General features: G+C 39.4%; 1 protein-coding gene across 1 annotated transcript in view; it reads left to right on the forward strand.

Annotated features, from left to right (window-relative positions):
• LOC120936827 (probable cation-transporting ATPase 13A4) overlaps positions 1-14,960 on the forward strand; it is a 110,691-nt gene that overhangs the window by 82,258 nt on the left and 13,473 nt on the right. The window contains exons 19-25 of the mRNA XM_040349524.1: positions 2,008-2,174; positions 3,567-3,689; positions 3,841-3,920; positions 4,188-4,230; positions 5,744-5,853; positions 9,897-9,993; positions 10,102-10,174. Of these exons, the coding sequence (XP_040205458.1) occupies positions 2,008-2,174; positions 3,567-3,689; positions 3,841-3,920; positions 4,188-4,230; positions 5,744-5,853; positions 9,897-9,993; positions 10,102-10,174 (693 nt within the window). The remainder of the gene's footprint in view (positions 1-2,007; positions 2,175-3,566; positions 3,690-3,840; positions 3,921-4,187; positions 4,231-5,743; positions 5,854-9,896; positions 9,994-10,101; positions 10,175-14,960) is intronic.

The following is a 14,960-nucleotide window of genomic DNA, read 5'->3' on the forward strand; positions in this document are numbered from 1 at the left end:
CATGTTGGTATTCATGGTTCCCTCAGTGAACTGTAGCTCCCCAGTGCTGGCAGCACTCATGCAGCCCCAGACCATGAGACTCCCACCACCATGCTTTACAGTAGGCAAGACACACTTGTCTTTGTACTCTTCACCTGATTGCCACCACACACACTTGACACCATCTGAACCAAATAAGTGTATCTTGGTCTCATCAGACCACAGGACATGGTTCCAGTAATCCATGTCCTTAGTCTGCTTGTCTTCAGCAAACTGTTTGCGGGCTTTCTTGTGCATCATCTTTAGAAGAGGCTTCCTTCTGGGACGACAGTCATGCAGACCAATTTTATGCAGTGTTAGCACTGACAGGCTGACCCCCCACCCCTTCAACCTCTGCAGCAATTCTGGCTGCATTCATACATCTATTTCCCAAAGACAACCTTTGGATATGACGCTGAGCACGTGCACTCAACTTCTTTGGTCGACCATGGCGAGGCCTGTTCTGAGTGGAACCTGCCCTGTTAAACCACTGTATGGTCTTGGCCATTGTGCTGCAGCTCAGTTTCAGGGTCTCTGCAATCTTTGTATAGCCTAGGCCATCTTTATGTAGAGCAACAATTCTTTTTTTTCAGATCCTCAGAGAGTTCTTTGCCATGAGGTGCCATGTTGAACTTCCAGTGACCGGTATGTGAGAGTGATAGTGATAACACCAAATTTAACACATCTGCTCCCATTCAAACCTGAGACCTTGTAACACTAACAAGTCACATGACACCGGGGAGGGAAAATGGCTAATTGGGCCCAATTTGTTTTTTGTTTAGACATTAATAGCTGTGTAATATGCAAATACAGTGCTACCTGATGTAAAAAAAAGGTATCAAATGTGATATTAAGCAGCGCTCAAAAGAATCAAATAAAAAAACACACATATAATATTGCTAGACTATTAAGTGAAAAATAATGAGTGATCCACCCTCTATGTGAAACAATATATCAGTGTCAAAAATAGGTGCCAATAATACACCCAAAATAACAATAATAATAATAAATTTTTTTGCCAACCTGTTATTTTGGGTGTATTATTGGCACCTATTTTTGACACTGATATATTGTTTCCCATAGAGGGTGGATCACTCATTATTTTTCACTTAATAGTTTAGCAATATTATATGTGTGTTTTTTTATTTGATTCTTTTGAGCGCTGCTTAATATCACATTTGATACCTTTTTTTACATCAGGTAGCACTGTATTTGCATATTACATTTTGATTGTTTAACTTTTAAAGCAGCAGCTCACATATATTTATTTATTAATTTATTTATTTATATTATCAATATCACTATATTTTCACTTATATTCTCCAGTTACGCGCAGTGGGGGTGGCTCAATTAGACGGCCCTTATTTCCACCTTTTTCCCATTAATAGCTGTGTGTTAAGTTATTTTGAGGGGATAGCAAATTTACACTGTTATACAAGCTGTACACTAACTACTTTACATTGTAGCAAAGTGTAATTTCTTCAGTGTTGTCACATGAAAAGATATAATAAAATATTTATAAAAATGTGAGGGGTGTACTCACTTTTGTGTGATACTGTGTGTATATATATATATATATATATATATATATATATATATATATATATATATATACACATGAGTATATATATTTATATATACTTTATTTCAACTACCAATTTTGGGGGCTGTGCTTATTCACTACACTACTTTATTAATAGATTTGGGGTAATAGAATGTCCCTCTGTTCAATTAGAGCACCCTTTTATGCTGGTATAAATAGACATATAGTTTAAGGTGTTCAAGTTACCCACTGATTTTCTAGATCTAAGCGTGGCAAATTTCCCTATGCATATTAACTAATACCTGGACTTTATACCCTTTACCTTGGAGTATTGTCTTACATACAAAAACATATAGCATTTGTCTAACATAATAAGGAGTTCATATGAAGATAGGCTTGAAATTGTTTAACACGTTTGGCTACCACTGTATATCATTTTCATTCAGGGGACAACATACAAACAGCAACCACAGTTGCCAAAAACTGTTCCATGATTCCTGATGACAGTGAAGTGATTCTAGTGGAAGCATGTAAACCTGAGGGGTGTTCTTCAGCATCTGTCACCTGGAAACTTCTGGAATACCCACAGACTGGACAAAATAAAACTATTCAGGTCTCAAAATGATTCAATAAATCAGAATTTTCTTCTTTAATGTATTTTGAGGATGTATACATTTTTTTATCCTAAATATATGTCTTTACAAGATCTAAGAGTAACTTGCTTGTGATGATATTCTAAAATTTTAAGGTTTCTGTAATTAAGGTATCACTTCAAAAACCAGTATAGTATTACTATTCATAAAACATATATGTATTTAATGAAGTAAATAAAAGCTAAAAGGATCTGATGTAGAAGCTAGATATAAAACCTTCAACTATACTAATTAAGCATTGAAGATTTTTATTTTTTTAAACATATAGGGCCAGATTCACAGAAAAAAGTACGCCGGAGTATCTGCTGATACTCCGGCATACTTTCAAATTTGCCGCGTCGTATCTTTATTTGTAATTCACAAACAAAGATACGACGGCTTTTGGCTAAGATCCGACAGGCGTACGGCTTCGTACGCCTTCGGATCATAGGTATAATTCTCCAGCGGCTGCTGGGTGGAGTTTGCGTAGTTTTCCAGCGTCGGGTATGCAAATTAGCTGATTACGGAGATCCACGAAGGTACGCACGTTCGTCGCATTCTCTTACGTTGTCGCTAGTCGGTTTTTCCTATCACAAACCTAAGCCTGCTTTTTCATGGCTTACATTTAGAACAGCCATGTTAAAGTATGGCCGGCGTTGAATTTCAATTTTTTTTTTTTTGGTGTAAGATGTCCGGGAATACGAAATTATGTTACGCACGTCGCCGTTCAAAAAACACGTCGGGGCGCCGTAATTTCGCGCAAAGCACGGCGGGAAATTTCTGAACGGAGCATGCGCAGAACGTTCGGCGCGGGAACGCGCCTAATTTAAATGGTACACGCCCCATTTGAATTAGGCGGGCTTGCGCCGGACGGTTTTACGCTACGCAGCCGCAAGTTTACACGTAAGTGCTTTGTGAATCAAGCACTTACGACGAAAACTTGCGGCGGCGTAACGTAAATGGGATACGTTACGCCACCGTAATTATTCGTGAATCTGGCCCATACTGTATAAAATGTCATCAGAAATGTGGGGTGGAGAGAGAGAGAGAGAGAGAGAGAGAGAGAGAGAGAGAGAGAGAGACATGTGAGGTCTAATTTAGGAACCTGTCTTCCCACATGTACATATGCAATTACGAGTAGTATATAAAAAAAAGTTTTTTTTTTAAATATTAATATACACCCATGTATATTTAAAAATATAATTGAAAAAGACCATCACTTCTTAGTTAATAATTAATCATTTTGCATATTAAGGCTATGTGTGGGTAAACATTTGTTATAAAAATGTGAGAACCTAACTGCTGTATCGCAATAGGAAACAGTTTTTAATTTCTTGATTGCTATAACATGAATATTTTTTATTCAATGACAGGATATTAGTATTGATGTTGATGATATACTGGCTGCCAAAAAACAGAGCAGTGATTACCATTTTTCACTGAGTGGAAAAACCTATGAAAATCTAGAACAGTATTTTCCAGATTTGTTACCAAAAGTAAGTGTTATATATTTCTATGTGCCCACTACTGTAATACATTTAATTGAACAATGTATGTATAATTACTACATAGCATATCATTCCCCGTTTGTCTAAAAGCCAATACTTATAAATTCCAACATTTCAACAGTTTTCTTTTACTTTTCAGATTTTGATGAATGGAACCGTTTTTGCAAGAATGTCTCCTGGGCAAAAATCAGCAATTATAGATGAATTTCGAAAGCTTGAGTAAGTACTAGAAAAATAATTGTCTAAAGTCTAAAATATATATGGTATATAATTTAGTTTAATTTAGTTAAAGTTGTTATATTTAGTGAATTTATATAAAATTAACTGAATGCACAGAGATTGCGGTCCATTTAACTTCTCACATAACCAAATTCAAATCGGCCTGTTAGTAAAAGACTTATCACATATGATTCATAAATTAATGTACTGGTTTATTTTTCTTCAAAATTATCAGCATAATATTATTTAACCAATTATATTTTTCAGTTATTATGTAGGAATGTGTGGCGATGGAGCCAATGACTGTGCTGTAAGTATACTATACCGCATTTATACAGTGCCTTTTCTTTTTTAGTAACGATTGAATCATGGGTGGTTACAAACTGTACTGGGCACTTGCCAGTCTGCAGCCACTCTTTATTATCCATCATTGTTGCTCCATATACATTTATGTCCCTTAACCTTCATGCCACTTGACCAGATCCAGTTGCCATTAGGAACTCAGTAGGCTCTTTTCTTTTCCTCTTTTGTTCTACATACAACCATTTATTAGGTAGTTTGTTTCAGCATTTTCACCACTGGCATCAACAGAAACTTTGAGATCATGTTCTTTAAATTACCAACACTAACTGGCCTAAACAGTAGGTCTAAACCTTCATCTATTATTTTTATGTATGGATAGGCTTTTGTAAATATAGAAAAAATATTTGGAAGTCTAGATTTAGAAATGGCAAAGCTGTAGAGCATAGTTTAAATTTGAACTGCAGGTAGGATCTTTTTACATACTTACTGTATATTGGTCTAGCTTGGGCCAAAGTAAGTGTGCATATCTCATACCTGAGGGTCTGCACATGTGACCATTCACAGAACAGTGTATTTTTTTTAAAAGAAATACAAGGCATTCTCTGATTTGACAAGGTGGAAAGGAGGGGTGGTAATGACGTGACCTCCACCTCATCAAATCAAAGAAAACTGTGCATTCAATGCAAAAAATACAAGTCATTGTATGAAAGATGGCGATGCAAAATGAGTGACCAACAGTGGTCAGTGTGCAGGGGGAAGCTGCTCACACAGGACCCAGAAGACTGCGGCTATCACTTTAATAGCACTGGCTACTACAGTAATTGTCAGCTTCATAAGCTGATCTTCGGGTATGAGTTATGCATACTTTTATTGGGCCAAGCTTAACCAATGTAAGTATGAAATAAAGATCATACCTGGAGTTTAGCTTTAATAATGGCAACACACTGCCTTCAGCATTGATTCTTTACTTTATGGACTAGGCCAAGTCATCCTTGTCGCACAATGGGGGTTATTTACGAAAGGCAAATTCACTTTGCACTACAAGTGCACTTGAAAATACACTTGGAAGTGCAGTCGCTGTAAATCTGAGGGGGACATGCAAGGACAATAAAAACAGAATTTTAGCTAGCAAATGATTGGAGGATAAAATCAGCAGCGCTTCCCCTCATTTCAGATCTTCCCCTCAGATCTACAGCGACTTTCAGTGCACTTGTAAGTGCAAAGTGGATTTGCCTTTCGTAAATAACTTCCATTGTGTCCTTGTATTGTACATCTCATGAATAATATTTATCATATGAGTTTTATTTTAATGCAAGGTGACATTTTTAGGAATCAAATTAAACAGAGTTGTCAAATAGCAATAGTTTGCAAATGTGCATTCTGTCAGCGATCTTGTATGCACTGTATGTGTACTGTGATTTAGTGATTTAGTGATACTTATTTTATATGGTCTAGGCTACAATCAGCCTGTTTTTACAACATGCAATGAATTTATACATGATTATTACATTTACTTAAAGGCTTTGAAGATGGCCAATGCTGGGGTTTCTTTATCAGTACAAGAAGCATCTGTGGCTGCACCTTTTAACTCTCATGTCACAAATATCCAATGTGTTTCTGAACTGTTAAAGTAAGTATTTAACAACTTATTTATTACATAGTAAGAACCTAAAGGATGAGCCAGCACTTTTCTCATTTAACCTAGCCCTCAACAATTTTCCTTCACAGCTTACTTTTACTGCTTTGCTACATACAGCTTGTTAAAAACAAAAAAATGGAATCCCTATATAATTAATTATTATCATCTTAAGGTAGCACGACTGCTACTAAAAAATCAACAGTCAAAATTTGATGGAGTTGCCAGCTGTTTTTTCTCTATTGACTACATTGTTTTTTGGTGGATAGGAGGACCCCACAGCTTGGGCACCCGGACTACAACTTCCAGCTCTATACCAAGGATTCACTGCTCTGAGCGATGCATTGCTTTTGTTTTAATTACTGCTACTAAATGACAGGTTCTAGCTGGTGTTTTTAAAATCAGAAACTGGCCAGGCATCTGTCAGTTTGTGGCAGTATTTCTACCTCCTTTAAATGAGAGATCCCGTAGCCCTGACTTAGGAAGACCAAGATGAGACAAAAAGGCAATAATATTTTATTATAGTTGTAGTTGTAATGTGGCAGGATGATCATAAATAAAGGGGTTCTGCGCGAACCAACACACTGGTGAAAAAAAGGTAAATCATTCTAAATATATATATACATATACGGTGAATGTGAACAAATGGTAAAGGATGAGATTGTGAACAGTCCCAATATGTGAAATAAATATATAAAATGTAAAACTCAAAAAAATTAATTAATAAAATTATTGAGCAAAAATCGAATAAATCCAAAAATTGAGGTGATCAAAATCAAAATAAAAAATAAAATATAAAAATGAGTGAAAAATGAGTAGAAGAGTGTCCCAATAATGGTGTGCCAAGCTGTCAGATGGTGGTCGCAGTGTAGCTGAATTTCCACTAGGCAGATAATTGACAGATGTATAGTTCACTCCCTCACCAGGCTCCCAGAACTCTTACCTCAAAACATAAATTAATATGCATCCAATAGATCCTGAGTACAACTTCTCTGTTAACCACCATAGAGATCTTCTCTCTTACTAATATCTGCTGGAGCGTCTCCTCGGCCAATTCCTAATACAGCTCCAAAACAGGGAGGGAAAAGAAAGGAACACAGGGGCTCCAATAGTGTGATATTGTAAGACTCAGGGGGGTAGTTTATTAGGAAAAAACCTGCGCTTACATCAAAACATTTAAACGAGTGCAACGAATAAAACATACGAGCGGCGTCTTCAGCGCCGGCTTACGTCACTCCAGGTGTACGTCCTGTCCAATCCCTACGCGTTACGACACGGGATCACGTGTCTTCATCTGGGGAAGAGTTTCATTTGAGGTAAGAGTTCTGTGAGCCTGGTGAGGGAGTGAACTATACATCTGTCAATTATCCGCCTAGTGGAAATTCAGCTACACTGCGACCACCATCTGACAGCTTGGCACACCATTATTGGGACACTCTTCTACTCATTTTTCACTCATTTTTATATTTTATTTTTTATTTTGATTTTGATCACCTCAATTTTTGGATTTATTCGATTTTTGCTCAATCATTTTATTTTTTTATTTTTTTTGAGTTTTACACTCTATATATTTATTTCACATATTGGGACTGTTCACAATCTCATCCTTTACCATTTGTTCACATTCACCGTATATGTATATATTTATTTAGAGTGATTTACCTTTTTTTCACCAGTGTGTTGGTTCGCGCAGAACCCCTTTATTTATGATTTCTGTATTTGTGTATTGTAAACACTATTAGGTTTTGCTGCACCTTATTTGTTTTGGGTTATCACCTTTAAGGAGTCTGTAGTAGCGCGGAGGTTTTTTCTTCATTTTGTCAATGTGGCAGGATGATTGGGTGTCAGGTTGTTGTGGCAGGAAGGCGGCATCATCAGATGATGGGCCACGCTGGCAATGGGTCATCATGATTAACTAGGATATAAATCTCTGGATGTGACTTGTGTTGGATTTATATTATGGGACACTATTGTTTGTGTAGGGTGGATATTTTAATGAAGGACCTTTTCGCGGTGTGGGTGTCTTTATTTACTTTTTTAAAGGAAATGCTTAAAAAGGTGTAATGCACCTAAAACTTATTCCTATAGGGGGTAGGGCTGGATATCTGGGGCCCTATTATTATAAGGGAGGCTTCCAGATTCTGATAAGTCCACAAACTCTCATATCCCTTTTAAGAGAAAGGATGTGGGGATGACTCAGATGTAAATATACAATTATTAACATCGTCCAGCAATGCAGATCCTTAACATTCATTGAAGCTCACCACCCAATAATGATTCCCTGCTGCCCAATGAAGTTTCCCTGTTGCCCGACAATGTTTCCAACCCTCCACACTACCACTGCTTGACAGATCTTTGACTGGCTTCTGTTTGTAACTAAACCGGCTGGGGATGCTGGGTTATGTGAATGGCCAAATATGATAATGACATTTTGCTACATTAGGGCTACCTGTAAACAAACCAGTCACTTTTAAATGGTTAAAACATCAAATTCTAAAACCTTACAGTACATGCAAGTTTCAGGTGTATCCAACTGTGTTTTTTTTAAGGATTTTTCTATTTAAAATTTTGCCTTTTAAGCAGCAATAAACAATCCTCTCCCCATAGATCAGTATTTTTTGCATTCTTTTTTTTTTGCATTGGTACATGTTCGGCTACCCATAACATTTTATAACAAAAGCTTGCAAATTAGCCTTGGAAAAGGCAAGAAAAAAAATTACAAAATTCTTATATACCGTATATATATTTTAACAGAGGATGTGAATGGTTAGAACTTAAACCACACTGTCACCCAAATACAACAAGAGAAGGGAAATCTACCAAAAGAGACAAGAAAAAAGCCCAAGAAGGGTATCCAAAGAATGGTTTTTTACTAAGGTTTTATTTTTCACACACGCATTTAAATGACACTTTTTGGTCTTGAGATTACCCAGCCCACTCCCCCAAAAACATATTTTCTGAAAGCAGAGACTTGTAAAATAAAAAGATGATAGTTGCCAAATTTTAGGTTATATGATATTACCTGTAGTTTATCAAACGATATTTTCTTGAATTTTTTTTTTATTGAATACTAAAATTTATTTTCGTGCACACAAACACAATAAAACCCTAATTTTCTAGTAAAATATAACATATGAGATTGTGTCATGTAATTCAATACCAAACATGTTTATTCCAAAGATGGTGTGCACCCACAAAATGTAATTCGATACCAAACATGTTTATTCCAAAGATGGTGTCTGTGCACCCACAAAATGTACTCTCTCTAGGCAATGAATTAAAAATCTTTACAAGATTACATCAGTTGAGAGTAAACCATGATCAATGGCCATAGAATTGTATCTCTTCAGTGAGCACTGAGAGACTTTTAAACATTTTTTGATTGATTTTTATTCAGCTTTATTATTATTATTTTTTTCACTTAAAAAAATAGTTTTTACCTTTATTTGACTATTAGCACAAGGGGGCTGATAGGCCACATATATGATAGGATTTTAGAGAGATAGGTTGTCTCTATGGCGACAGCAGGGGTATGTTAGACCCCTTATATCTCTCCTGTACTATCCCTGAACTGATTGGGGATAGAAAAACCCTAAACAGCTCCCAACAGCCCACAGCAGCTGGCTGTCAGATGCCAGCCCAAAACCTGGAAATGCTCAGAGGATAATGCTTCTGGTTTCACTGGAATTAAAGATCAGGTATGTTATTTCTCCCACACACAAACACACACTGTTGAACATCCTAACATCCTAACATTTTTTGGGGGTCCTGCGGTCCAGGGAGGAGTGCACACCATAGTAGGCCTACAGTGGTATTATTAGAAGCTTACCCTCACCCTGCTTCTTGAATAATATCCTCTTGTTAGTGGGATCTGACCAGACCCCAGGTATGAAATCACAGGCATGAAAATGCCCTTGTGGGGCTATATCCTAAATTTTGTGGCTATATCCTAGCCTTTGGTGAGCGATTTGCTGTATATTTGGAAACACCATAGTTTTGATAGGTGATGATTATACTGGTGACTATTTTTTTTCCAGGGAAGGTCGAGCTGCACTTGTCACATCTTTCTGCATGTTTAAATACATGTCTATGTTTGGATTAATCGAATATATCAACACACTGCTGCTATACTGGGTAAGACATTCATTTTTACTATCAATGAAATATAGAAAAAATTGGTCACTCTACAACTAGTGAAAGCAATAGTGGTAACAATTCTTGATGTATTCTGTGCTTTTTCAGCAACGAAATATCTTTGGAAACAATCAGTTCCTTGTCCATGACTTTGCTATCATGTTTGTAATATTCCTTACAAGTGAGTACAACTGACATACATAAATAATAATTTTTCTATGTACATACTGCATATAGAAGAGAACAGATAGAATAGGGTTGCTAGGAGAAATATTTCTACTTTCTTTTTCGTACATCACGGGACACAGAGCTTCTTGTTAATTACTTAATGGGTTATAGCTCACCATTAGGTGATTGGACACTGGCACACCCTAATTAAAAGAGAAGTTCCCCTCCATATAACCCCTCCCCTATGGAGCGTATCTCAGTTTTTTCGCCAGTGTCTAAGGTGTTGGTCACGGTTAAAGATGTGCTAAGAAGAAAGCTCTACTGAGGGATCCCTCCAGGGGTCAAGGAGCTATACAAATGGATCCATCCAAGAAGGCCAGAAAAACGCCAAAATGTATGGTACCCGGGCCTCGTGGAGGAGCAAGGTTTTTGCCTGTATTGTCTGTCTTGTAGGACTGGGCTCTGGGATCCAGCACTTTGGGCATGTATTTAAAAATGCGTAAAGTTTTCTGGCAGAGTCTTCTACAGGTCCAGGGAAGAGGCCTCCTTTAAATAGGAAGCCAGAACCCTGAAGGTTGGCACAACGCAGCCCGCCGTGATGGGTGAAGGTTGGATCTGTCTGATCTTCAGCAGTATCCTGCAGCGGGGATAAGGTAAGTGAAGGAAGTCCTGAGAAAAATCTTAAGGGTTTTCTGTGAGTAGCTGCATGTCTTACCTAAATTCCACCACTAGAGGGAGTAAAGAGACATACCTGGTATTTTACTAACCATGCTCTCCAGGACGAAAAAGCTCAGTGTCAGCCTCACTTCCTCCGCTTCAGGCTCTGCCACAGTCAGGTGAGAAGGGTCCCTTGCAGTCCAGGTCCCATGGCACTCCCTTTGTGCATCTGTCTCTTTCTCCCTCTCCTTCCCACGCCGCCGCCATTCCCTACACACGCACAGGGGGTGTGGTTGCCACTGGCATGTACGCGCAGAGCGCATGCCGATCCACGGCGCAGGCGCAAGGCAGGTGTTTAAAGCCCCAGACGCCAGAGCTCTGTAAGCAGAAGGGATACAACATCATTGGGGGGAAAGTGTAAGCACCTCTGCGAGTGGATTCATGCATACCCTAAGACAACTACTCAGCATCAGGCTGTGAAAACTTAGCGGAAGTTCTATTGTTTATTGCTGGACTAGCGCAGCAGTGGATGCACCTGTGTATAGTACCTCTGCTTTTTTAAAATTAGGACTATGTCTCCCCATATAAAGGGTTCAGGGGCAAGTAAAAAGGGCACTAAGGTATCGCTATCTGTATCTAGAAGTCCTAGACATGCTGGCCTGATCCCATCCTCCCCTGAAAGACCTGAGGCAGCTGCGCAGGATGAGCCATTGCCCCTGTCAGGCTTTGTAGCCTCTCCCGACAAAACAGCTCCTTCTTATGTCACTGAGGACTCTTTAGCAACAGCTTTGGTGGGTTTACAAACTCGAATTTCAAGAATTTCCTTCGTCCCTTTTTTTAAGGTCAGGCATCTCCAAAGATCGGTAAAAAGAATACCCTTTTTCTTAGCATTGGATCGCTTGCTATCCCAAAGAGTAATCTTAGAGTTTACCTCTTTACGGTTCCAAAACCAAATGGAGATGTTAGGGCCTATTCTAGATCTCAAAGGCCTAAATCAATTCCTGACCATTCGCTCTTTTCACATGGAGTCAATCCACTCAATAGTCTCCACCCTGCAGGGGGGAGAAGTTCGAGCTTCAATAGATATCAAGGATGCATATCTGCATGTGCCAATTTTTCCCACTCAACAAGGGTTCCTAAGGTTCGCAGTAGAACAGCGCCACTTCCAGTTTGTGGCTGTACCTTTTGGTCTGGCTTCTGCACCTCCGGTGCTTACGAAAATTCTAGCCCCACTCCTGGCAAATCTAAGGGCTCAGGGCATAGCGGTTACGGCATACCTGGACGACCTGCTGCTGGTAGAGCAGTCAGCGTTAAACCATGCTGTGCTCAGCACGGTTAAATACCTAGAGCACCTAGGTTGGGTTCTCAATCTAAAGAAGTCATCCTTGCAGCCCCTAACAAGGCTGCAGTATTTGGGCATGGTCATAGACACAGTCCAAAGCAGGGGATTCTTACCCGAGTCGAAGGTCAAATATCTAAGAGATCTGGTCCAGGTAGTAAAAGCAAGGAAAGAACCTTCCATTCGCCTCTGCATGAAGTTGTTGGGGAAAATGGTAGCCTCTTTCGAGGCTGTTCCTTACGCCCAGTTTCACTCAAGACTGTTGCAAAACAGCATCCTATCCGCCTGGAACAAGAGAGTCCAAGCTTTGGATCTCCCAATGTGGCTGACTTCAGAGGTTCGTCAAAGTCTCAATTGGTGGTTACTGACCGAGAATTTTCTTAAAGGAAAATCCTTCTTCCCAGTTACTTGGAGGGTGGTGTCAACTTCCGGTCCAAGGAAGATGGTCCAAGGCCCAAAAGGTTCTGCCCTTTAATATTCTGGAGATCTGGGCAGTTCATTTTGCCCTCAGGGCAGGTTACAGTGTTGTCCTGTCCGAATACAGTCCGACAATGCTACAGCAGTGGCCTATATCAATCATCAAGGGGGCACCCGGAACCAGGATGCCCAATGGGAGTTGAACCACGTTCTTGTTTTGGGAGTTCCTTGTTCTTCGGTAGTCTTGGAGAATTGGCAAGCAAACTATCTGAGCCGCCAGCAGCTGCTTCCAGGAGAGTGGTCTCTGCACCCCGAGAAATTTCACATTCCGCAACCACAGACATTTACAAACGGGGGAAAAAGTGCCTGTTTTTATGAACTGCCCGTTAAAATACTGACGTTGGCAACACTGCTCATCTATTACAAAATATATTACAAAATCTGGAAGGCATATGTTTCTTGGTGTGAATCCAGGGTTTGGCATCCTCGAAAATATGTCATTGGAAGAGTTCTTGCTTTTCTACAATTGGGGGTAGAAATGAAGCTAGCCTTGAGCACCATCAAGGGTCAGATCTCGGCCTTCTCAATATATTTTCAAAGGCCGCTTGCTTCTCACTCTCTGGTTCAGACTTTTATTCAAGGGGTGTTGCGGGTAAATCCGCCAGTTAAATCTCCCTTATTTAGTTCTGTCTCTTTTACAGCGACAGCCCTTTGAACCAATGCGTCATGTTCCTTAGGTCCTATTGACAAGGAAATTATTTTTTTCTGGTTGCTATATCCTCTGCCAGAAGACTATCGGAGTTAGCAGCTTTTTCCTGTAAGAAGCCATATTTAATTATTCACAAAGACAGGGTGGTGTTGCGTCCCCACTCAACTTTTCTGCCTAAGGTGGTTTCAGGATTTAATCTAAACCAAGATGTGGTCCTACCATCCCTTTGTCTAGATCCACATTCTGTGAAAGAAAAATAGTTGCACACTCTCAATGTAGTAAGAGCAGTCAAGATCTATCTGAAAGCAACGGCTCAGATACGTAAAACTGATGTTTTGTTTGTGCTGCCAGAAGGTCCCAAGAGGGGCCAGGTAGCACCAAAATCTACTATGTCTAAGTGGATTCGGCAAGTTATTATACAGGCCTATGGTTTAAAAAAGAAAATTCCTCCTTTTCATGTGAAAGCACACTCGACCAGAGCAGAGCAGTGAGTGCTTCATGGGCAGTGCATCACCAGGTCTCCATGACTCTGATCTGCAACCTGGTCTTCAGTCCATACATACATCAAGTGGATGTAAGAAGGGATGAGGATACGCCTTTGGGCGCAGTGTGCTGCAGGCAGTAGTATAGGTCCTCATGTCTCATGGCAGTCTACTTTTGATCTGTGTTTCCCTCCACTCAAGTTGAGCATTGCTCTGGAACATTCCACTAAGTAATTAACAAGAAGCTTTGTGTCCCGTGATGTACAAAAAAGAAAATAGAATTTTTTAAAACAGCTTACCTGTAAAATCCTTTTCTTAGAGTACATCACGGGACACAGAGCTCCCCGTCCCTCTTTGGGGATATTGGGATTGATATATGTTTTGGGATACTTATTGCTTTGCTACAAAAACTCAGGTACTCTCCATAGGGGAGGGGTAATATGGTATGCCAGTGTCCAATCACCTAATGGTGAGCTATAACCCACTAAGTAATTACCAATAAGCTCTGTGTCCCATAATGTACTCTAAGACACTTTTCTAGGCATGAATAATACAATACTGTAAAGTCAATTAATAGTTACAAGTGCGTTTTTGTGGGAAAAAATGTTTTCATTAAGCTTTGGCTCGAGAAAAAAAAAATTATTTCCACTTTTGGGATTTCCAGGGACTAACTAGCTGTTGCACCAAGTACAATTTCACATATTCTTATCCCAAAATAACATATTTTAAGGCCCAATTTTGCATTCAGCCCCTCCACTGTATATTTTTTATTTTTTATTATTTTCTTCATGCTCACCTTCAAATGTCTCCAGGTTGGTCATGGGATGTGCTGGGTCTTCTTCCTCTTCGCCTGGCAGTTGGCGGTCATTTGCTAATGCTGGGATTGGGATCCGATGACGATGTGTAGAAAAGGCGTAATGGTGATGCCCTGCATTCACAGTATGCCCTTAGTCTTCCAGGTTGAATGACACTGGAACAAGTACGTGATAAGGAGTTTGGAGTTCACTCTAACATCACCTGTCTCATGCTTGTTTGGGGTCTGTAGATTTTGTAGATAGTCAGATGAATCTTGTGAAGAGCTTGTTTATTCCAGTCAGCAGAGAGCCACAGTAAAAGCCACAGTAAAAGCTATTTCTTCTAGTTTCACTTCATAACTTTCTACTTCATGTCCCCACCCCCATGTCCTCACACAGCT

The sequence above is a fragment of the Rana temporaria genome, chromosome 4 (assembly GCF_905171775.1).
Source record: "Rana temporaria chromosome 4, aRanTem1.1, whole genome shotgun sequence".
NCBI classification, from domain to species: Eukaryota; Metazoa; Chordata; class Amphibia; order Anura; family Ranidae; genus Rana; species Rana temporaria.